General features: G+C 36.8%; 1 protein-coding gene across 2 annotated transcripts; it reads left to right on the top strand.

The window, feature by feature from the left end:
• The first annotated feature begins 148 nt into the window (after positions 1-148).
• LOC111513705 (15-hydroxyprostaglandin dehydrogenase [NAD(+)]) lies at positions 149-23,414 on the top strand. 2 transcript variants are annotated; one of them, XM_074175894.1, is made up of 6 exons: positions 149-412; positions 491-611; positions 4,983-5,109; positions 5,195-5,301; positions 8,908-9,236; positions 22,786-23,414. In XM_074175894.1, the coding sequence occupies exons 2-6, from the start codon at positions 513-515 to the stop codon at positions 22,943-22,945; spliced, it is 822 nt and encodes a 273-aa protein (XP_074031995.1). In that variant the 5' UTR covers positions 149-412; positions 491-512; the 3' UTR covers positions 22,946-23,414. The 2 variants fall into 2 exon arrangements, with proteins under 2 accessions (XP_074031995.1, XP_074031996.1); XM_074175895.1 differs by lacking the exon at positions 149-412 and having other exon boundaries at positions 419-611.
• Positions 23,415-23,476: the final 62 nt, after the last annotated feature.

Raw genomic sequence — 23,476 nt, 5'->3', positions numbered from 1 at the left:
AAATACATCATGTCCTAAATAAATACACTTATATATGTATTAAAAACAAATGACGTTGATAAGAAACATTGCATTTTACTCAAGAACAGTTTCTATATATTCCATCATGAAATCATTTCAAGGGTTTTTTATGTTCACTTCATACGCCGCGCCGTTTGTTTTCAATAGTTTTGTAGTTTTAGGATAAGACAATCAATTTTACTGAATAAATTGGTGTTATCATAATGATAATGAGTTCGCGTGATGAAATGAAAACAATTTGAAATATCGAGATCTATTTTGAATCTATTGAACTTTTGACAAAAGTTGAAGGTTAAGTTGTCCTGAATATCTAAATTACATTATTTTTAAGAAACTTGCATATAAATCTGTCATTTTTGAACTCTCTTGAAGTGGATGATTTACACAAAAAGTGAGTCTGTCTCCGAAGTATCCACAGATAATTTCATAATAGCTATGATTTTAAATAAGAACCTAATACTTTTTCCAGAGCTGAGCTGTGTGAGACAAAAATGGTTTTCACTATAAAAGGTAAAGTTGCTATAATAACTGGCGGAGCTTCAGGACTAGGCAAACAATATGCTAAAGAATTATTAAGGAATGGTTTGAAGGTGAGTGTTTTATGCCGGATGATTTTTTATAGTTATAATGTATTCGTTGATTGCTGATATTGTTATATCAATGGACAATATAATATTCTCATTATTAAAATATTAATTAAATTTCGACTGGATTGGCATTATTTGTGAATAGTTGGGTTTTTCCAGATGCGTCCGATTTCATAAACTTCATAAAGAAAATTCAGATAGATTCAGAAGTGAAGTAATACAGGGTGTAACAACAACGCCGGAGGTGATCGTTATCGATATATTTTCTATATCGATGCGTATTACTTAGCTCCTAGGGCGCTAATTGAAGTTGCTAAAAACATTACAAAAACTGAGTATGAGATGGATCTCGTCAAAATAAACAACTTTTTTCGCTAAAATGTTATCGAAAAATCATTCGTTTTGGATAAACGAATAACTAAAATTGCAAAAACTTATGACAAAAACCAACCATGTTTGAAAAATTTCAACAATTTGTATCTCGAAAACGACTGATTTTTCGATGAACATTTTGAAGTAATAAGGTTGTTTATTTTGGCAAGATCCACCTCATACTTAGTTTTTGTAATGTTTTCGGCAACTTAGCGCTCTAGGAGCTGAGTAATATGCATAGATATAAAAAATTGTAAATATTTCGAAAATGATCACCTCCAGCGTTGTTGACAATGTGTACCTTTTATACTTGGTATTTTCATGAAAAGTACCAAAAGTTTACTGTAAAAAAAGATGGGGCACCCTCTAGATATTATATGGAAATTAATACGTAGCTCTATTACCTTCTTATCAAATTTACGCCTGATGCTTTGTTTCAATTTTCTCCAAATCAACTCGATGGGAAGTCTCAGTATGGTGTGTCTATACTTTTCAGCAATACCCTCAAGGGCAGACACTTTTTCAAATGATTTTTCTGTAAGTTTCAAGTTTCAAGTAGTTGGGTTTTGGTATAGTAATCTTCAAAATACAAATTGTTATCCATTGAAAAACTTTGTATTTCATCATTCTTCGAATTTTCATTCGATACTTTGATGAGCTATCGCGAATGATAGGTAGCGTTGTCGACAACTATTACACTATTCGCATCCAAATATGAGATCAATGTGTTTTCTGACCATTTCTCGAAAATATTAGCTTTTATGTTCTTATGATAGTCAACATTGCAATCCTCAAGTTTTTTTCCACATAATTTCAAAGAATTCCGAACCCATCCTTTACTTACTCCACAATGCACAATAATTGATCGCGATCCTTCGCTTGCAGGCATGTTAGGCGTATACATTCTCGAACCATCAGTCCACCCTTCCGTAACTGTGTCGTGAGTGTCATACCAAGTTTCGTCCAAATAAAAAATTTGCCGTTGTTCTTGTCTATATTAAGTTATTTGTTCTGAGTATTTGTTACATAATTCCACTATTCTTCTGTTTTCCATAACTGCTTGACGTTTGTTTATTATTTTGAATCTAAATCCTAGTTTCTTCATCCAATTCTGAAGCATTTTGTCACAGCAGCTCACGTTATGGCCGGAAGTTTTCAATTTCTTCCTTATAATTTCAGTTGTAGGAATCTCATTGCTTTTGTAACAGTCGTATATTGTTTTTTTCAATGATTTCAGCAGATGAACATCTGAGAGTTTTGGTAATCCTGTACCACATCGAGTCTTGCGTTCATAAGGTTTTTTTGACTCTTTTACGTACAATTGAGAAATTAATTTCGGTCAAATCTGATATTGCTTGTAATAGTTTGTTTCCCTCGAAAACAAACTCAAGATGTAGATTCTTATATACATTGAAACATACTCCATGTGTCTCAATATTTGAATGCATCCGAATCTTATTCATTGATATCTCTTTTCCGCATTGTTCACCGTCGCTATTGGAATCACTACACTGGAAAAAGTCTGCGTTGTTATCACACCCGTTATTACTATTAGTACTTGTCCAAGGGCGCCACATTTCGGACAGATAATAAAAATTTGTAGTAATTATAACTGCACCAATATCGAATTTCAACACTCAAATCGCGATCAGTTCCTGAACTGAATACGATGGCGATAACCATCTCCGCATTCCCCGATTTCTAGTCGTCACCGTAACATGACTTCAAATTTGATTTTATGACTCTTCAGCTAATCATAAACCTCTGTTCTTAAGGATATTTCATCGTGAACTGAGTTCACTCGAGACAAAGTTTTCTGAAAAACATTCGTGTACAAAAAGTGGTTAGTTTTCATATCTTAATATATCTACAGAAATGAAAAGTCTTCTATTATTAGCCTAATATATGACAGACTTTGATCGCTTCTGTACGCAACTTAATTTACCGCAATTTTTGCACTGCCTCTCCTTGAAAAATCACGTTTTCCTATACGACTCTCTCAATTTATAGAAATTTCCACTCCTAATGTTTCTTCTCCGGATAAGATTACTTTCCTTTTTACCATATGTAAGTTTTCAGGCAGCTGTCAATACAGCTAGTGTCATAAGGTGTAGACCAAGCTAAGGCCTTGCTGCCTGCAATTTGGTCATTCTATTCATTCACTTGTTGGTCCAACTTCTAGTTCATTCCTTGCATTTTTTCTTTCAATAAACAATTCTTTCAATTTGTATTTTATCTTTTCTATGAGTCGTTTCTCGTTCTTGCCTAATCCGTCTTCTATTCTTCTCACTAGAGAGCTGAAACTTTCTTCACTTTTTCTAGAACCTTGTATATTTTGCCCTGACTCATTCCATTTTTCCGTTACTTCAGTCCGAAGTTCTTGGTTGATTGAGGTCAGTTGCTGGACTAACCGTTTGTATTGTTCTTCTTGACGATGTTTCATAACTCTGTATCTGTAGAGTAGGGAGGGTGAGTGTAGACCCACAGCATTTAGGCCACACGTGACCCATTGTACATCCTCTCGAGGAGTTGTCCTCCAAGGTCACCGTTCATTCTGTCCTTTCCAAGAAGGTGGACAGGTCACTAGGAGACATCTCCTTTATATCGGCAAGTGAAAACCAAGACTCGCCGAACACACACTCTCTTTGGCAACCTTGAGGTGTATTACGGCGGCCTTCGTGAATGTTTTGGAAGGTGCAGCGACATTATTGTTGTTGCGCGGCTTCTTCAACCTTCTTGGGGTTACCTCCATGGTGGTGCTCAAGTAAGGGCGCTTTCCTGCAGGCGCAGCCGGTTCCTTGCCTTTATTCAAGGCAAAGCTCTTGGCGCCCGCTGCAGGGGTGCCCTTGCTGTTGGAGGTGGAGTGGGAGAGGAGGAGTGTGCACTTATAGTTGCTGCCAGTCTTGCCTCTTTCGCCTTTTTTTGCCTCGGCGCCGCAAATGCGCTTACGCCTTCGCCTTTGTATTATATCACAAGGTGATCTGCCATGTCCAGCCTCATTTCAAGCAGTAGATTGGGGTGGACATTTCTGTTCATGCCCAGCAACCGCCATAGATTGCGGTAAGCGTTTCTGTCCAGCCTCGGGATTTTTGTTTTTTCTGTGTCTGTTTTTGTATTTCTTTCATTCATGTGTGTTCTCACGAGTAGCAGGGGAAGAGTTGGTCACTCTGGCAAAGCCCCGCATTACCAGAGGAAGGCTGATGACAATGAGTTTTCGACCGGTTCTCCAAGGGGATCATTCGTAACCGCGTATCACCCTGCGGCCATTCAGCTGTCGGCACGATTCCTTACACCTTAGCTTGGGTGTGCTGGTCCACGGTGGCATGTTTCGCAAAGGCTTTTGGGGAGGTATGGTTCCCCTCACCCTACTTATTTCTGCCACTGACCAGGTGTCCGGCGACCCTGTCCGTAAGGCCACATTGGCTTCCCGGACAGGACTCCCAGTCCCCTGGCCGTTTCCCTATCCGCCACCTGGGAACGCGCCCGATAGGTAGCCCAACCCACGAAGATGTTTCATAACTATTACTGCTCCTGTTTTCATCTTCGTTCTTGCTTTTCTCTCTTCTTTCCTATCTATTTGTTGACCATATTGTTTTTGCAACATCTCTTGAACATATTTTTTTCTTTCCTGATCCCTTTTTCTGTTTATCTCTTTTATTTTGTTTTATTTTTGCTCTCGACTGAATTACTTGGTGCATTCATATCAATCTTTTTTTCTTCCTTGGCAATAGCTCTAGTGAGCAGTGTTTAGTAGGAAGTATCATACTTTTGAAACATTAGGTTACTCAAAAAGGAGTTTTTATATGGTATTCGAGCTCTATAAACGATCATCCGATTGCTTGCTTGCAGTGAAAGTTGCAATGTTCAATTCTGCAACTAATCACTTTTGAAACTTTTATGCTACAAGCTTTTCTGTCAATCCCATAGATGGCGTTGCAGACAAGAAAAACGCCGTTACCACCTTATAAGGAAAGTTTAACTGATTCTGATAATTTATTGTAGGCAGTAATCTTAGCTGATCTCAATCAAAAATTGGCCATCGATGCTTTGACAGAACTAGAAAACGAATTTGGACCAAATAGGGCGATTTTTGTTCGAACTGATGTTACCCAGAAAGAATCATTCGAAGGTAAATATCTTTAATGATAGAGGTGTGATATGCGTTAATACATAAATGTATTTTTTGATCTGATCCACTGTATCACTCTTTACAGACGCTTTCAAGGAGACCATAAAAGTATTTGGAGCCATTGATATTCTGTTCAATAATGCTGGTATATTAAATGATGCTATATGGGAAAAACAGATTCTGGTAAATCTGGTAAGTTTGAGAGAATAGAATATTGAACCTGTCAGTATAGTTTTTGAATTGAATCAATTGATGCCCATAAATATTGTGAGTGGGTCTATTCGACCCTTCATCACAAACCGCAAGAGATTTTTGTCGCTCACACCTATTCAAACTCGACCAAATGAACTCAGCTTCTTGACGAAGCTGATTAGTTGAACTCTGAAAACGTGATTCCGCAGTGGGGCAGGCACAAAGTATATGCTCTGTTGTTTTATCATTTTCTAAATAGAGGCGACACACACTGTTTTCCGACAGTGACACAAATGATGATACAAATGACAGAGATCTGTAAAAAGGCCTGTTAGACATCGTAGTGCATTCCTACTGTAGTCCAACAATTGTTTGGTTTCGAGCTTAGAAAAACGAATGAACGCTTTGGAGTGAGCCAATCCTGGAAGATTTTGCCAGAAGTCTTTGAATCTTCTTGCCATCCAGGTGTGCAATCTTTGTTTGGCAAAACCTAAAGCAATGCCAATGACAGGTTCTGGTCCGATGAAGCTACTTGCAGCATTCTCCTTTACAAGGGAAGGTGAATAGACCGAAAATTGGTCATAGAGGACCTGTTCGTCGCTCTACTCCAATAGATGAAATTCCATTTTTAGCAGTTGCTAGAAGCCTAGGTGATCTATGGTCATACAACTACCAAAGCAACAGATTTATCGTTTCACCAGATCCTGATTGCACAGTGCTCAAAATTGATACCAACATTCATCGCTGTCTCATATTTGGCACTGATGGACTATACAACATGCTCAGCCTATCAATGGCGGTAATTTTATACAATTTTTAATATGATGGTGTTGAAAGAATGATAGAACTTACAACAAGCCTTTTAATCTCAGGGTAAAAGTTTTTATTTGAAAGGTTCGTAGGTGGTTGGTAATTTGAAAAACAACATTGTTGGCTTTCTCTGTCAGACAATTCTTGTTTTCAACCATGCAAAAGGTGATAGGTCTGAAGTGAGCGGTTCTATTCGACCCTCCACCGCACTTGTGAGTGAGATTGGATTTATACAATCTCTCCGCACACAATTCAATAGCGTAAATTTCCGCTTGAAATAGAGTCGCATAGTTCCTAGGCAGGTAAATAATTCTGTCCTGGGTCTGCGACTGAAAACACCTGCACCAGAACCGGAAGGTGTTTTTGATCCATCTGTGAACCAACAACTATCTGCTCTTAATATTTTGTTCTCCCGGAGGATACAGTCCTTTCTATTCGGGAATAGTACTTTATAAGGCAGTTCGTAGTTGACAGTTGGAGGCATAAAGTCAGAGGTCATTTCCAGAATGCTGTGACTTCCAATGTCAATCAACAGTCTGTTGCACTCTGCATTGCACTCTGCCTCTCTCTCCAGAAAAATGTGGAGAGGAGGTAGATATAGAAGGGTCTTCATGGCCGCTTACGGTGTGGTACTGATGGCACCACTGATAGCCAGACAAGCCTGTCTCTGTAAGCCAGAGAACTTCGCTTGAGCTGTTTTCTGTAAAGCCTTCGGCCACCAAGCAATTGTACTATAAGTGATCATTGGTCTGACAATCATAACATAAATCCAATGGATTTGTTTGGGACCTGAACCCCAAGTTTTACCACATATCCTTCGACATGTCCATAGAGACAGTCTGGCTTTGTGTAAAACTTTTTCCAAGTGAGCGTTCCAGGTGAGTCTTTTATCAAGGACAATGCCAAGATATTTCACCTTCATTCCAAATGGAATGATCACACCATTGAAGAAAAGTGGCGTTAGATCGTCCAATTTTCTCCTCTTGGTGAAGGGCATTAACACAGTTTTGCTGGTGTTAACAGACATCTGCTCCCTCAGGCGTCAACTGTGAACAACGTCCAGGATGACAAGGTCATCTGCATAAGGTTGCAGATCAACTTTTCTTCTGTCGAGGGCATCAAGCAGACTATCCACAAGGAGCGACCACAGAAGAGCCCACCAGAGGCTGCCCTCCACCTTGAGGGCAGCCTCTGGTGACCCGGAACCTGAATGCCTCGCCTTGATGAGTCGTAGTTGCAGTTCTGTTTACTTTCATGGCATAGATTCAGCCAGTTATGGTCGATTCTATACCCTTTCTAGCCAGAGACAATCCTATAGAATTACGTAGTGCATTGTCGAATGCTCCTTCAATATCAAGAAATACAGCAACCGCAATCTCCTTGTTGTCAAGGGATTGGGAGGTTTCCTCAACGAGGTTTTTTAATGCATATAATGCTACCCTCCTGATATGCCCGTCCAGTATCCTCTCAAGTCCTTTCAGCAGGATGTATATAAGGCTGATTGGTCGTACCGATTTGGGTGTGGGTCTCTCCGGCCCAAGGGAGTCAGCAGCCTCATTGCCTTCCAGGCCAGTGTGGCCAAGAATCCAGACCAGAGACAATTTATTAAGTCTTCCTATTGAGGAGAGTCGTTTTTGACAATTTACTACCAACTTAGACGTTGCTCGGTAGGAGACAAGAGCTTCCAACGCTGCTTGACTCTCCGTGAAATTTTTTTATTGACTTGTGTGTGAGGTTGGATTCTACCAATCTCTCCGCACAAAATTCAATAGCAAATATTTTCGCTTGAAATACAGTCGCATAGGTCCCTAGGCAGGTTGATATCTCTGTCCTGGCTCCTGGATCATATAATTTCAGGATGGAAATAAATACCCTTTTTTTGCTGGTAAAAACAGAATCGAAACATTCTACTATGTACAAAGGCAAATAATACACCAAGAGATAGAAACCATCATAGGACAAAATTATTTTTGACAAATATCATTACCAATCTGAATATCATCGTATTCGTATGTATGCATTAGGAAACGTACTCCTCCGAAATTCATGAATCACCCCCAATCGAAATCCTGATATAAATCCTCCTTGATACAATGATGTACTGCTCATATCTTGAGGTGATTTATGTCCATGGAACACGACTTTCAATTCGTGAATATACCTCATGATACAATTGTTATTTTAGAAATACTTTCCACATATAGTCAGTGGCCATAAATAAAGATTGGCTATAAATCAAATCATCTGAAGGAAAAATTAGTATGCCACTGACTATATGTGAAAAGTTTTCTTTCCTTAAACGAGGAATTGGGCAAATTTCGGATATGCCGTTGGTTACCTCGTTCACAGGCAGATGGGGCGATGACAAACCTGTTGTTTGTTGTCCGCTTCAGTCTAGTTCGAGGAATAATACTTTGAAGGAATTCGATTTTTAATTATCGGAAATCATCGACTTTATGTTGATGATAGACAGTACCTTGCACTGACGAGTGGCCAAACAGCCCAAAACCGGTCTGCAAGTATGTTCCAATAATTGAAAATCTATTGCGGCAGTTGCGTCGCCAACAGCATATGCAGGGATAACTTCAGTGAAGAATCCTGCACTGACACCTGTTGGAAATAATCCAATGCCCTTCGTGGTGCGAGCCAGGGGAGTAGTTATTATCTGATAGGTGTCAGTCCATTAACCTTGTGTGTAAGGAGTTGAGACTGGCCTGAACGAATTGTTCCTTTAGATGATTCGTTTTTAGGAATACATCGATTGAATGCACAATTCTAGGTATAGTATAATTTCAGAATGGTATGGTACACGGAATGTTATTGGCCCTGGAGAAATATTTACCTGACTACCAACAAGGACCAGAAGCTGTCGTCGTCAACATTTCCTCCATAGCCGGAGTAATAGGCAGTCCACACGTTCCTATATATTGCGCCACCAAGCACGCCGTCCTAGGTCTAACGAAATCATGGGGAGTTTCATCATTCTACAGGAAATTCAAAGTGAGGGTTGTAGCGGTATGTCCAGGGATAACCCGCACACCCTTGATATCAGATATGGCGGATAGGAGTTTGGGTACACATTACGAAGAAAACGGCAAAGATCTTGCTGCGTTTCCCGTTCAGGAGTAAGTCAATTATTGATTCGGACAATGAAACGGAAGCAAAGCCGATTTCTTGTAGTAGTCGATTAGAGGAAAGAATTCTTTGACACTTGTCGATTTTGATGTTTGAGAGAAATCTTTTGTTTTGAAAACATTTTCAAATTTGTGACTCCCATCCCCTCGCCTGGGGTGATACACTGATTTTTCTCGATTGATCTCTGCATACATCTGATGAAGCAGATATCGTGAAATAATGTTAAGAGTCAATACGAAGCGATATTTTGTATAAATATCTTTTGAAGGTAATTTGGCGAGGTACATACGTTATTTTTGGCACATATGGACTTTGTGTTACCTTGAAATAAAAAAAAATCGAATCAAATGAAAGAAAGTTAGTCAAATGAAAAAAAAATAGATTGATAAATTTGTCCATCTACTAAAAACACATTTTTTTTTGAAATTGCCTTCAGCAAAATTGCTCTTGGAGATAATGACTGTTATCAATATTTTGAGAATGAGACAATTCTAAATGAAACCAAACAGCAAGTACAACTATATCTACAACACCAACAATATCATCAGACAATTTTTTTAAATGTTATGTGGTCTTTGTTATGTGGTTTGAATCTTAAAATCATCTAAGATTCTCATTAACTCGAACTATTAAAAAAAACTCGAACAATATCGGCAAATAAGAACCCAAAATGGAAATATTGGTGCCCTATTGCGAAAGCATCACCCTGACTATCACAAAAAATACCAAATAAATATAATAAACGAGATTTGGTTACAAGTTATCACAAGATCACTTTATTCATATGTGAAGACGATTCGAATGTAGGTAAAATTTGTTATGAGGAATATTTTCTTAGCACCTGCAGATAATTTAGCAGAGTTGATTCATTAGCCTATTGAAAACACATTTTCCTCACTAGAACAGAACTACCTTCACCAGACGTTTCACCAATCAAGTTAGCTTCATCAGGAGATGATAGGAATTGCTAACAACTACTAACAACTATGTTAATGTTTTGTATGTATCTAGACAAATCAGTACTTTCCATAATGACGGTCATTGAATTCATTCCTGATTGTTAAGGCTCGATCCACACTATGATGCCGTTCTCGGTCCGATCTCGCTCCGGTCTCGGTCCGATCTCGCTCCGGTCTCGGTCCGGTGGAGTATTCTCAAACAAGACAGAATCAGAGTATTCTCACTATCGTATCGCTCTGGTTCCGATCCGGCATCGCGCCGGTACCGGTTGGTCGAAAAGAATATTTGACTGGAGCGAGATCGGACATGCCATGACTTGTACCGACAGTGTGAATACGTTTATGTTTCAACTCCAGTCTTTCTTCGGAATTTTCTTGAGGAATTTTCATTTATTTTATTTTGGTAGAACATTTGCTTGGCAATTCTGATTTGGCTTGTTAACTCATTTCTGAATGTTTTGTATTTACTTTCTAGATGTGAATCATTAGGATTTTTTTGTACTCCTTTTGCGAGTATGTCTTTATCTTTCACTGATATAACTGAAGCATCGGTAATTCATGATGTAATCTTAGTGTTTTTCCACTTCGCATGGTATATGTATATAAAATCGTTTATTACAATCGTCACTGCTGACTTTGGTGTGATCGAAAAAAAATTGTTTGCCAAGAAGTCTTCTGTATAGGGGAGACCGGGCATGGATATCTCACGGGTTGGTTGTCACAGCGGCCATATTGAAAAATTGAACGAACGAAAGAGTTTATCGAACAAAAAAGAAGGATCGCGAGAGCAATTCCTCTATTTTAACGTTACTTCAGTTCATGCTCATACTGTGTGAAGGAGATTCGTACATTTTTTTTTTCGGACGGTGAAAGTAAATTTTTGTGCTTTTGTGTAGAGTAGTCACATGTGACGAACACCATATATATTTGTGCTGCATTTTTTGAGCTTCTGCTACATACAATTTTGTTTGTTTTAGAGAAAATCATAGAAATGTCATGACATCATATGAGAAAGTCTGATCGACTAGTATTTCACGCAGTGATACTGCGTGCTGCAAGATAAGTGATTTTGGGATTAATTATTATTGCAGTCTGACACTGTTTTGTAAAAAATACACTGTCGAAAAGATAAGCAACACGGTGTTATCAATATCATCAACAAAAATTGGTTATCGAAGATTTAGGCAAATCATCAGCGACAAATAGAAGAGAGAATTAAAAAAAGGCATACTTTGGTTCATCTCCCAAAAATATTTGAAATACAGCGTTACATTTGGCAGAATACATTAGCCATAATTGTGAATTCGAATATTCACTGAATTTCAGACTGACTAGATACAATTTCGCTAGGATGGGTATTTTTAATCTACAAGCATTGCGGCCTGATGAAACTATATTTTTGGTTATGAATTTACCAGATGAAAGTTTTTTTAACGCTTTATATTAACTTCCCCTGTATGAATGTATGTAAGTATATATGTATGTATGTATGTATGTATGTATGCATGTATGTATGTTTGTTTGTAACTCACAAGCTCGGGATCTGTATTGACAGAATTATCGGCATTATTGCTTGATCTATTCGTGGGCAGATGGTGCTGTACGTAACCTTATTGATATTTCTTGATCTATTCGCGAGCAGATGGCGCTGTACGTAACTATCAATTATTGCTTGATCTATTTGCGGGCAGATGGTGCTGTACGTAACTATCAATTATTGCTTGAGCTATCCGCGGGCAGATGCCGCTATACGTAACCTCTTTGATAGGTTGTTCAAAAGAAAATCAACACAAAAACATATTTTAAGAATTATAATGAAATTTTGTACTTGTCGCGTCTTCGAATACTTAAAAAATAATAAAAATGAAAACAAGAGTGGACTGTATGAATTGTGGCATAAAGCGAACTCACCGAATTCCTAGCACAAATCCCTGCTTCTGAAAGGGCCCTTTCTTGGAGTGTTCTTTCTTCAGCTTCACTGGATTGTACAACAAAACGGGAAGTTAAATGAGTTACCAAACAGTCGAAGATGACACAGAGTCTAGAGCACACACGGTGAAATAAGTAATTAGCAAAAATAATAGCGATTCACGTAGCGTACTTAGCATGAGATCGTAGGTAGGTCTCTATTCTTCTATGGTTCTGATAGATAAGCAGACTTCAATCGAGTCTTGAGCATGCGCCCTTAGAAGTCGCTCCATGCCAACAATAATAATAGTAATAAAAACAGAAAATTACAAATAAAGACGCAACATTACCGGCCCCCAAAATGCATATGATTAAATATGCATTTTCCAATTCGAAACAAAATTATAATTTTCTAAAATAAAAAAAAGCAATATTAATGTCAAAAAACTAAATATATTCAAGTTGAAAGAAAAGAATGAATTTCAATCAATTTGTCTCCTCAATTGGTAAAGGACACAATTTGACCAAAGGTCGTGTTAATGTACCATTTTTTGTTTTGACCACAGCAACACGGGAAATTCCGTCACTACCCGGTTTCAAAGTAGTGATTCGACCTAAAGTCCACTGGAGTGGGGGCGTAACATCTTTTATCAAAACTAATGTACCCGGTGCAACCGGAGTCATCGGTTTAATCCACTTGCTACGTTGATGTAATGTATGCAAATACTCAATTTTCCATCGACGCCAGAAATCTTGATGGATTCGTTGGAGTAATTGCCACCGCGATAAACGGTTCAAAGGAGTTGACGTGAGATCGGAGTCAGGAACGGCAGACAGGGGTTCTAAAGTTAAAAAATGGCCAGGAGTTAGAACTGAAATATCATTAGGATCTGAACTTAAAGGTGTTAATGGACGAGAGTTCAATAATGATTCAATTTGAACCAGCACCGTATAAAGTTCTTCATATGTCAGAACCTGTTCTCCGATTGTTTTATTCAAATGACTCTTTACTGATTTGATTCCCGCCTCCCAAATACCTCCGAAGTGCGGTGCTGAAGGGGGGTTGAAGTGAAATTCAATATTCTCAGAGGACGCGGCCTTTTGTAAAAGTTTAAGTTGACTACAAGCTCCAATGAAATTTGTTCCGCAATCACTGCTTATCGAAGAACATCGTCCTCGACGAGCTACAAAACGGCGAAGAGCTGCTAAAAATGCGTCACTCGAAAGATCTGAAGCGAGTTCGATGTGAATCGCCTTTGTAGCGAGACATACAAATAGACATATGTATGCCTTGATAGTTTTTGATCCCCTACGTTTATTCATAGTGATAAAAAGTGGACCACCATAATCCACACCAACGTTAGAAAAAGGCTTTATTTGTGAAATGCGTGGTAGAGGAAGATTCCCCATGGGAGGTTGTAATGATACAGGGTGCGTCTTCCAACATGCCATGCATCGAGACAAAATTTTGCGAATTACGCGTTTTGATGCCAAAATCCAATATTGTTGAGATAGTAAGAACTGTACAGTTCGTATACCTGCATGGAAATACTTTTTATGAAAATGTTCAATAATTAAATAAGTTAAATCTGAGTTACTAGGTAAAAGGAGCGGATGTTTCTTATCGTAAGATAGGTTAGAATTTATTAATCTACCTCCCACTCTGAGAAGTCCCTCATTGTCTATAAATATATTCAATTTTTTGAGCGGCTTCGAAAAATTATGCGATTCAATTTCTTTTGAGAATGCTAGTTGTTGAGTATGTTTAACAAGAAGTTTCGTTGCGTTTTGAAGCTCTTTAGAGGAAAGAGAACCAGACATTTTGCTTCTCGGATTTTTCGAATTGAAAATGAATCGTTGGCAATATGCTAAAATTCGTTGTAATTTTCCGAATGATGATATATCTTTTAATATTTCGCTCAAATAGTGTGATCGATTTACTAATAACAAACCAACTTTGCGTTCCTCTTCATGCATGGTATACATTTTCAAATCTGACTTGTGCCAATCATTCTGAAAATTTTGCAAAAAAGTGGGTCCTTGAAACCATAGACGATGATTTAGCAACTCAGATGGAAGAAGGCCACGAGATGCTATATCAGCAGGATTCTCGTTCGAATCAACATGATGCCATAATTCAGGCGACACTTTATCCTGAATATATGTGACTCTATTACTCACAAAAGTTTTCCATCTGTGTGGAGAAGCTTTAATCCATGCAAGAGTAATTTCCGAATCTGTCCATGCCCAAATAGAACTGAATTTAAGTTTACCTTGATATACACTAAGGACAAATGACATTAAAGAAGAGAGGAGTACAGCAGCACACAACTCCAGACATGGAATAGATATGCGCTTGAGCGGGGCAATTTTAGATTTCGCACAGACAAAATATAGCTTCGATTTCTGACTTTGTATTTCACGAAAATAAATGACAGCAGCATAACCTTTTTCGGAAGCGTCACAAAAACCATGTAGTTCACATTCTAAATGAATATTGTGTAATACTCTGCGGGGTAATTGAATTCCTGACAGTGAATTCAATTCTTCTTTATAGCGTGACCAATATTGGATAATTCGTTCATTGGGAGTTTCGTCCCAGTCCAAACCTGAAACCCATAACTGTTGAATAAGATATTTTGTTGAAAAAGTTATAGGGGCAAGAATTCCCAATGGATCGAATACACGAGCAAGTTCGGACAGTAAATTTCGCTTCGTGCAAGGTCTATTCAATACTTCAACTGAAAATGAAAAGTTATCTTCATAACAATTCCAAAATAATCCTAAAATTTTATGGAGGTTTTCTTGGCATTGATCAAAAGAAATTGAAGATGTGTCTAAATATGATTTGGGTAAATGAGACAGTAAGGAGGGCTCATTGCTCGACCACTTACGTAGATCGAAGCCTCCTTTCTTCAATAGAGTTATCAACTCTTTTTGAAGACGTAAAGCACCTTCAAACGTCGCATGACCTGTTACGATGTCATCAATATAACAATCGGACAACAAAGAAGCAGATGCGAGCGGAAAATTGGCACCATCTTCAGCCACCAATTGCTGAATAATTTTCAGTGACAGATATGGCGAGGCTGAAATTCCATAAGTAAGGGTGCGCAGTCTATAATCTTGAAGAGGTTCAGATGGCGAGAAACGCCATATAATGCGTTGATAATCTTGATGATCGGGAGTGATTAAAATCATCCTGTACATTTTTTGCACGTCTGCACATAGGGTATATTTATGTATGCGAAAATTTAACAGGATCGTGACAATATCACGTTGTAATTTGGGACCAGTTAATAAATAATCATTGAGTGATAATTCATTTGGATCACGGGCAGACGCATTGAATACTACTCTCAACTTTGTTGTTGAACTTTGAGGTTTAATTACGCAATGGTGCGGTATATAATAACTTTTCATTGGTACTTTGTTTTCCGAAATTAATTCCATGTGATTAAGGTCTAAGTATTCTCGCATGAATGAACAATAATCTTTATATATATGTTGTTGCTTTTGTAAACGTTTTTCAAGGGCTAAAAAACTCCTGATTGCAAGACATCTACTTCGGGAAAATACAGGGGGTGAGTCTCGAAAAGGTAATGAAACAATGAAGCGCCCAGACTGATCCCTTGTAGTTGACATTTTATATAAATCTTCAACCAGCTTATCTTCTAGTGATAAACAGGTTACATCAGGAACAGATTCAAGCTCCCAAAATTTTTTAATATTGTTTTCTAGAGATGTACAATTGATCTTACAAAAAAATGAATTTAGTGAAGGCGAAGCGTCACAGTTGAATTGACCCATTACAACATAACCAAATACTGTTTCCAAAGCGTACGGTTCCCCATTTCCACCCTTCAAATGATTTCCTAACAAAATTTTTGGAAATATATCTGCGCCTAAAAGGAGATCAATTTGACCTGAACAGTTAAAGTTAGGATCTGCCAACTCAATATTGGAGATATGTGGCCATTTTTGAATAGAAATATTGGTGGAGGGAAGTTTTTCACATATTTTTGGTAAAATAACAGCATCAGTTGTAAATACAGGTGAAGTTTTTCTATATGGTTTGATACACAATGTTACCCCACCTGAACTAGTAACAGTTTTAGTTTCACCTAATCCTTGCACAGCCAAAGACAAATGATATTTTGGCAAGCCTAAATTGTTGAAAGCTTTTTGAGTAATGAATGTACTTTGACTGCCTGGGTCTAATAAAGCACGAAAATTGTGATAATTTCCCCGATTACTCAAAATCTCAACGCGTGTTGTTGCTAACATTACCATTGAATTGCGCTTCGTAAATCCACACCCACAGTTGACAGTAGCAACTTCTTGAGCAGCAGGCGTGTTGCCAACAGTAGAATTAGATGTAGATGTTTGGGTTTGAGGCGTTGATGAAGTTGATTTTTCCATCAAACATAACAAGGAATGATGTCTTTTATTACACCACCGACAACAGACATTTGACTTGCAGGTCCGAATATCATGCATATTGCTCAAACAATTAAAACATCGATGTAACGATTTACAAAGATTATAGCGATCTGTAACAGTTTTCTCAAGAAAGTTAGGGCAGGTATATAGTAAATGTTTGCTCTGGCAAAGTGGACACTGATTATTTGAAATGCGTTTTTCAGTTTTAGCAAAAAATGAAGCATTTTTTGAAAAATTACTTTTACCTTTAGAGCGGAAATTCATACTTGACTTATTACTGGTATCTGAACTTTTATTTGATTTTGAAGTGAATGAAAAAGCTGAAGCTTCAATGGCGGTACATTGTTTATCCAAAAAACTATATAAATCCATGTATTTTGGAATAGAGGTAGAACAATGAATTCGCTCGAAATCTCTCATCATTTCTGGATTGATACGCTTAATCAACATTTGAACCAAAATAAAACTCCACTCATCAATAGGAAGACCCATCTTCCTCAACTCGGATAAATTTTCTGAAAAAACATCCAACAGATGTCGAAACGAAATTGGATTTTCACAATCAACTTCTGGACAATTTTCTAACTCATTCCAGTGAGCCGTAGCTCTGAATCTTTCATTAGTATATTTCTTCACAAGACTCGCATATGCAGTTGCATAACTGGGACCTTCTAAAGGATGCATCTTTACTAATGCTAAAGGAGGTCCGTCTAAACACGATACTAAATAATTGATTTTTTCAGAATCATTCAGTGATCCGTTATTATGAACCGTATTGTTGAAAAGATCAATAAACAATGGAAATTCCTTGTAATCACCAGAAAATGTCCTAAGTTCCATTTTAGGTAACCTTATGCGCGAATTATCGGAAATTGAATTCGTATTTTCAACAGTCTGATTCAATTGTAAACTATTTTCAAATAGATCTGCGTATATTGTGCGAATATCATAATATGATTCTAAAAATGTTTCCTTTGAAGTATTTTCCTGATCCAGCTCAAAGTTTGGATCGCTAGATAAACTAACCAAAATATTATTATGGTGTTTCATGAATTCATCTCTGAGGGTTTCTATCTCAGCATATCTAATTTTGAACAAAGTATGTTGAGATTTATTAGTTTTTGCCAAATTTGCGATTCCCTGCAAGGAAGAAATTTCGTTAAGTGCGCTAGTCCGCCAAGCCTTGTACCTTTTCAATTTATCTGCCATTATTGAACTCTAAGCCAGTACAAATTGTAAACAATCTGAAGCGAATGCGATAAAATGAAGAGAAAAACAAATGCTTTTTTATAGATTCACTGTTCGTGATGAAGAAACAACTGACACCTGATGTGTTTGTATACTGCGATATCCCCACTACGATCTCTCAACTCTCCTTTGCGCCTGACTGAATGAATGGAATGAAACTGTGAGCGTTATCAAAACAAAAAATTGTATTGATAAAAAAATATATTTTCAAAGTAATCTCGGTTCGAAGGACCAATGTCGCGTCTTCGAATACTTAAAAAATAATAAAAATGAAAACAAGAGTGGACTGTATGAATTGTGGCATAAAGCGAACTCACCGAATTCCTAGCACAAATCCCTGCTTCTGAAAGGGCCCTTTCTTGGAGTGTTCTTTCTTCAGCTTCACTGGATTGTACAACAAAACGGGAAGTTAAATGAGTTACCAAACAGTCGAAGATGACACAGAGTCTAGAGCACACACGGTGAAATAAGTAATTAGCAAAAATAATAGCGATTCACGTAGCGTACTTAGCATGAGATCGTAGGTAGGTCTCTATTCTTCTATGGTTCTGATAGATAAGCAGACTTCAATCGAGTCTTGAGCATGCGCCCTTAGAAGTCGCTCCATGCCAACAATAATAATAGTAATAAAAACAGAAAATTACAAATAAAGACGCAACAGTACTACAGATGAAATATTTAAATATTTACAATTAACCGTGATTCAGTACAGCAAAAAGTTTTGAACGAAACGGAAGATACATTTTGAAATCTAATTCGATTATTTAGAAGCAAACCAGAATGTGGATTTCAACAATGAAAACTTTATCGTAAATTATACACCTAAAAAATTTAGTTACTTAAATAGTTTCAAAAAATCAAAAAATTAGAATGAAGTTGGTTGACATACATATCAAATCAAAAGTTTGATTTGAAAAATTAAATTATTCTTTGAAAAAATATTTTTAGTCCATTAATATTTTGAATAAAACTTCAAATCAAAACATCAAGATTGAATTGTTTTTTGAAATTATTACTGCTAATTTTCTCTTTACTTCGAATCAAATTTTACAAGCGTCCGCCCTCTGTTGGAGACTTACTGCACCACAGTATTACTGTAGAATTTGAGACCTCAAACTTTATCATGTTGTTTGAGAGGAATTTTACATTCCTGGGCTATCTGTTAGAGATTTGAAATACTGGTGACTAGAACTTAAAAAAAAATATTTTTGACAATGAATCGGACTAAAAAGTGAAAAATATATATAGTTTTCTTTAACTATTTTCATTTACTTGGAGCAAGTATGATTTTTTTCTACGAATGAGATACTTTTTTCTCTTCTTCAATATAATCAATTACGTATATAATTCCACTTTCAATGAAAAGATTCATTGGAATGTTTTTTATACTCCTCAGTTATCTATTTAACTACCTGCCTCAGATACTGTGACAACCATCTCCAGGCCAGGGTTAAAAGTCACATTTTTTTTTCCATAAAAATTGTTACATTTCCTTTATGGATGATGGAGAAAAAAACAATATTTATTTTCAAAAAAAGTATAGAAACACTATCTATGGACATAAAAATACCATTGATAATTCATGAAAAAAAAAAAACTAAAAATGCAAAATACAAAAAATGTGACTTCCAACCCTGGTCTCCCCTAGTAGTGAATATTTTGGGGCGATTGGAATAAGTTTTGGGGTAGTGATTATTTGGTGAATTGCTTTCACAACCAAATATGATTTGGAGTGTTACTGAGTTGTGGTCTGTCAAATTCGTTTGAATTATGTGATCTGATATTTTTGATTTGGATTTGATTAATACAGGGCTTTTCATGATGAGCGTTAATTAGCCGTTTCCGACAAACTATTTAACGCATCAACCTGAAAATTTCACAGTATGCATAAATCAATATGACCTACACGCCTAAAATATTTCAGACGAAGCGGCGTTGTCGCTTCTACTATAAAGTAGCAGCTTCTTTGATTTTTCAAATGGAACACCCCGTATATAATATCATATTATGATTTATTATCATTTTGTCAACAAATTCATATACTATTTCCCTATATCTATCTGTTACCGTTTAGAAGATATAAATTAATTTCGATATTTTTTTTACCAAACATGAACTTTTATAAATGCTGATAATCTTGAACTCTCTTACACTAAAACGATCAAATTTGAAACGAAGTGGAGTGATACTATGAGGATCTTCACTCCGAATCATATTTTCACTTGCCTCATACAGGGTCTTCAAAAAATGCAGATACTTTGATCTCATGAAAAAATTAGTGGAACTCAATTTTTTCAAATGGAACACCCTGTATATTTCAACATTTTTGAGCTCTACATCCAATTTTAGATTAACTTTGTTCAGATAATACTATTTCTATTTTGAACCGTTTTTGAGATAAACTGTTTCAAACGGAAACTGACGGGTGCTCAAGGAAGAGACACCTTGAACCGATTCCTAAACCACTTGAACGCCCAACACCCGAGCATAGAATTCACCATGCAGAGTGAGCAAGAACAACGGATAGCTTTCCTAGATGTACCAGTAGAACGATGTGGTACCAGACTAACCCACAAAGTGTATCGAAAACCCACACACATAGATATATACTTGCACGCACTATCGAACCACCATCCTAGCCAAAAGAAAGGAGTTATTTCCACTCTAACGGAACGGGCTCGGAGAATATGTGAACCAGAACATCTGGAGAGGGAACTGAAATATCTTGAAATGACCTTGAGATCGAATAGATACAGTGCCTCCGAGACCAGAAAAGCCATGAGACCGAAGGGCACCACGGTTCAGAAAGCGAAAAAGGATCAGATGGTTGCACGCACATATCTACCGTTTGTCCCTAGGGTCACGGATAGAATTGGAAAACTATTGGGCAAACACGACATCAAAACAATCTTCAAACCCACGAGAAAGATACAACAAAGCCTCAGGTCGGCAAAGACAAAAGATACCCATTATCAGCAGCAGGGGTCTATCGCATTCCGTGCACTTGTGGAAAGGTATATATCGGAATCACCAAACGATCCATGGGAACAAGACTAAAAGAGCATAAAAGGAACTGCAGACTAGGCCAAACAGACAAGTCAGCTGTGACAGAACACGCACTGAGTGAAGGAGACCACAGCATTTTGTTTGAAAACACAGAACTAATTGCTCCTAACCAGGGATACCATAGTCCAGTGTTTCCCAAACTTTTTTACCTGGGGACCCACCTTCATTGTGGAATTTTTTTCGCGACCCACATATTGAATAATATTAAGTATTCACTATTGAGGAAAACACGTCTGAAAGAAAATGGTAAAGGTGATATGAATGAAGATAAAATACAAAACGAAAAAAGACTTTTCAATCAGAATCTTAAAACTAAACGAATACAAAAAATTAAAAAATGGGACTTGTGTTATTGATGTGATTTGCGGAGCTGGTGCTTACGATTTACAGGAGTTGTAAGTTACAAGGGTAAGAAGCTTTAAACGCAGGTCACTTTCCACACAAAGCCTATTTCTATATTTATTTTTTGAATATTCAAAGTGGAGAATGCCCTCTCACACAAATATGTGGTTGAAAACCTCATCAGCTTTCTTTTAGGGCTATGTTCGAAAAAACTGGTTACTCTTTTCTAGCCTTTATCCAAAATGGGAGAAACAATTAAAAAGTATCAACTATTGTTAATTTGTTTCCGCGACCCACCATCGGGTCGCGACCCATAGTTTGAGAACCACTGCCATAGTCGACTGGTACGGGAGGCAATAGAGATTCACAAACACACGAATATTTTCAACAGAAAAGAAGAAGCGGTGAACCTCAATCAAATATGGAACCCTATTTTAAGGAATTCGAGAATAATGAACAGGACAATAGGCAGCAAGATTGTCAATGTTCCAGGTTTAAGTGCAGGTACGAATACAGGTTCAAAAGCAGGTACAAATACAGGTACAAATACAACTGATTATCTGACAAGGCATAAATACGCTTTACGAAGCCTAAAAGGTAGTCATCGGACAGCAAGCCATGATGGTTAAACCTCTGAAGAAGCTAGCCACACACGCCAGCGAAACGTCAGGAAGAAATTTCAAGAATCCACGGCTTTCAAACTCGAAAAGCAATGACACTGAAGAGTTATACTGTTCGAAATTGACGGGGTAGGTACCTACCTACTTCTATAGAATATAGTTTATCCTAATAATAGTTTTCCCCGTTCCTTGAGTTTTTCTGTTGAAGGACTCTCCGTTTTATAGATGGACTTTCGTATTGATCGATAACTATCGATTGAAACTAAAAAATATAAAATAAAATAATGATAAAAAAATTTATGAAACAAGCTTTTATTCAAGTGTCCTAAAAAGATCAAAATAAAAATTTAAATCACATTAACCACATTCATTTATGACTTTACAGAATTGAAATTATAATGAAAGCTTGTCGCAATGCCTAGAAAAAATCTCTACATATTCCGTCAGATGAAATTTAAATGAAATTTTAAATCACATCAACCACATTGTAATTGAAAATTTGTAATTAGGTAGGCACCTACTGAGCTTGTAGGCAATTCATAATGTTTGTAATCAAATAAAAGTGCCGTGAATGCTCAAAATGTGGAACTTTAACCTTAAATGACTTTTTTGCACACATAGGATTTATCGGGTTTGAAATTTATTGCAGTACCTAGTTGATCTGTCAGAATGTTTCTTAATTTAAATTTCATCTGACTGAATATATAGATATTTCTTCTAGGCATTGCGACAAGCTTTTATTATAATTTCAATTCTGTAAAGTCATAAATGAATGTGGTTAATGTGATTCAAAATTTTATTTTGATCTTTGTAGGGCACTCAAATAAAAGCTTGTTTCAAAAGTTTTTTTATCATTATTTCATTTGATAAGAAGGAGAACTTCAGTGTTTTTCAATGAATTCATCTTCACTAATACTGCACTGGTTTTGATCATAATATTTGATTTTTTTCAGTCCAGAAACAGCAGCCAAAGAGGTTGTGGAAGTAGTAAAATATGCCCCAAATGGTAGCGTGTGGGTGGTAGAAGGTGGAGAACCAGCTTACCAGTATATTTTTCCCGAGAGAGAAGAAATGAAGAAGAATGTTCTACCGAAAAATAATAGCATTGCATAGTTTGAAACCTCATCTATACAACTACATGCCTTGAAATCTCTAAAGTCTGAAACAGTCACAAATAAGTTATGTGGGTGTGTGAAAAATTCAAGACATTTCAGTTCATGATTTGGTGACGTCATTTTATTGGAACTAATCGAATTTAACACTTCATAAATTTATGAATTCATCTGAGCGATTTTTAATGGAGAAATTATTGCATATAATATGGACAATCTGAAACGTATAATTGAAATTTTTTTTAGCATGTCTACGATTTCTATTTATTTTTATTATCATTGTCTCTATGAATCACTATGAACTATCAATCAAAGTTGAATATGTAAACATTTTTATTTTGTTTCTTCTTTAGAATCTAATAGGATTTGTTTCGAAGTTTTTAAATGAATAAATATTTTTTAATTTTTTTTATTGTTCGTCCACTTTTGATTGTATTTGATGTTTAAGAATAAATTTACATTTACATTAACATTTATTCATTTCGGTTAATACTCCTAGTGATAGATTTTCATTATTGATGAATTAAATTGA

This window comes from Leptinotarsa decemlineata, unplaced genomic scaffold (assembly GCF_025532065.1).
Source record: "Leptinotarsa decemlineata unplaced genomic scaffold, Ldec_3_MD MMD2_tig00001393_RagTag_RagTag, whole genome shotgun sequence".
Classification (NCBI taxonomy): Eukaryota; Metazoa; Arthropoda; class Insecta; order Coleoptera; family Chrysomelidae; genus Leptinotarsa; species Leptinotarsa decemlineata.
This window is presented reverse-complemented; position numbering and strand designations above follow the sequence as displayed.

Bases quoted from the DNA above. Each gene is read 5' to 3' on its own strand.
- LOC111513705 (XM_074175894.1), top strand. From the start codon at position 513: ATGGTTTTCACTATAAAAGGTAAAGTTGCTATAATAACTGGCGGAGCT. The intron at 5,302-8,907 runs GTAAGTTTGAGA...GTATAATTTCAG, and splicing joins AACAGATTCTGGTAAATCTG to AATGGTATGGTACACGGAAT. The intron at 9,237-22,785 runs GTAAGTCAATTA...GATTTTTTTCAG, and splicing joins GCTGCGTTTCCCGTTCAGGA to TCCAGAAACAGCAGCCAAAG.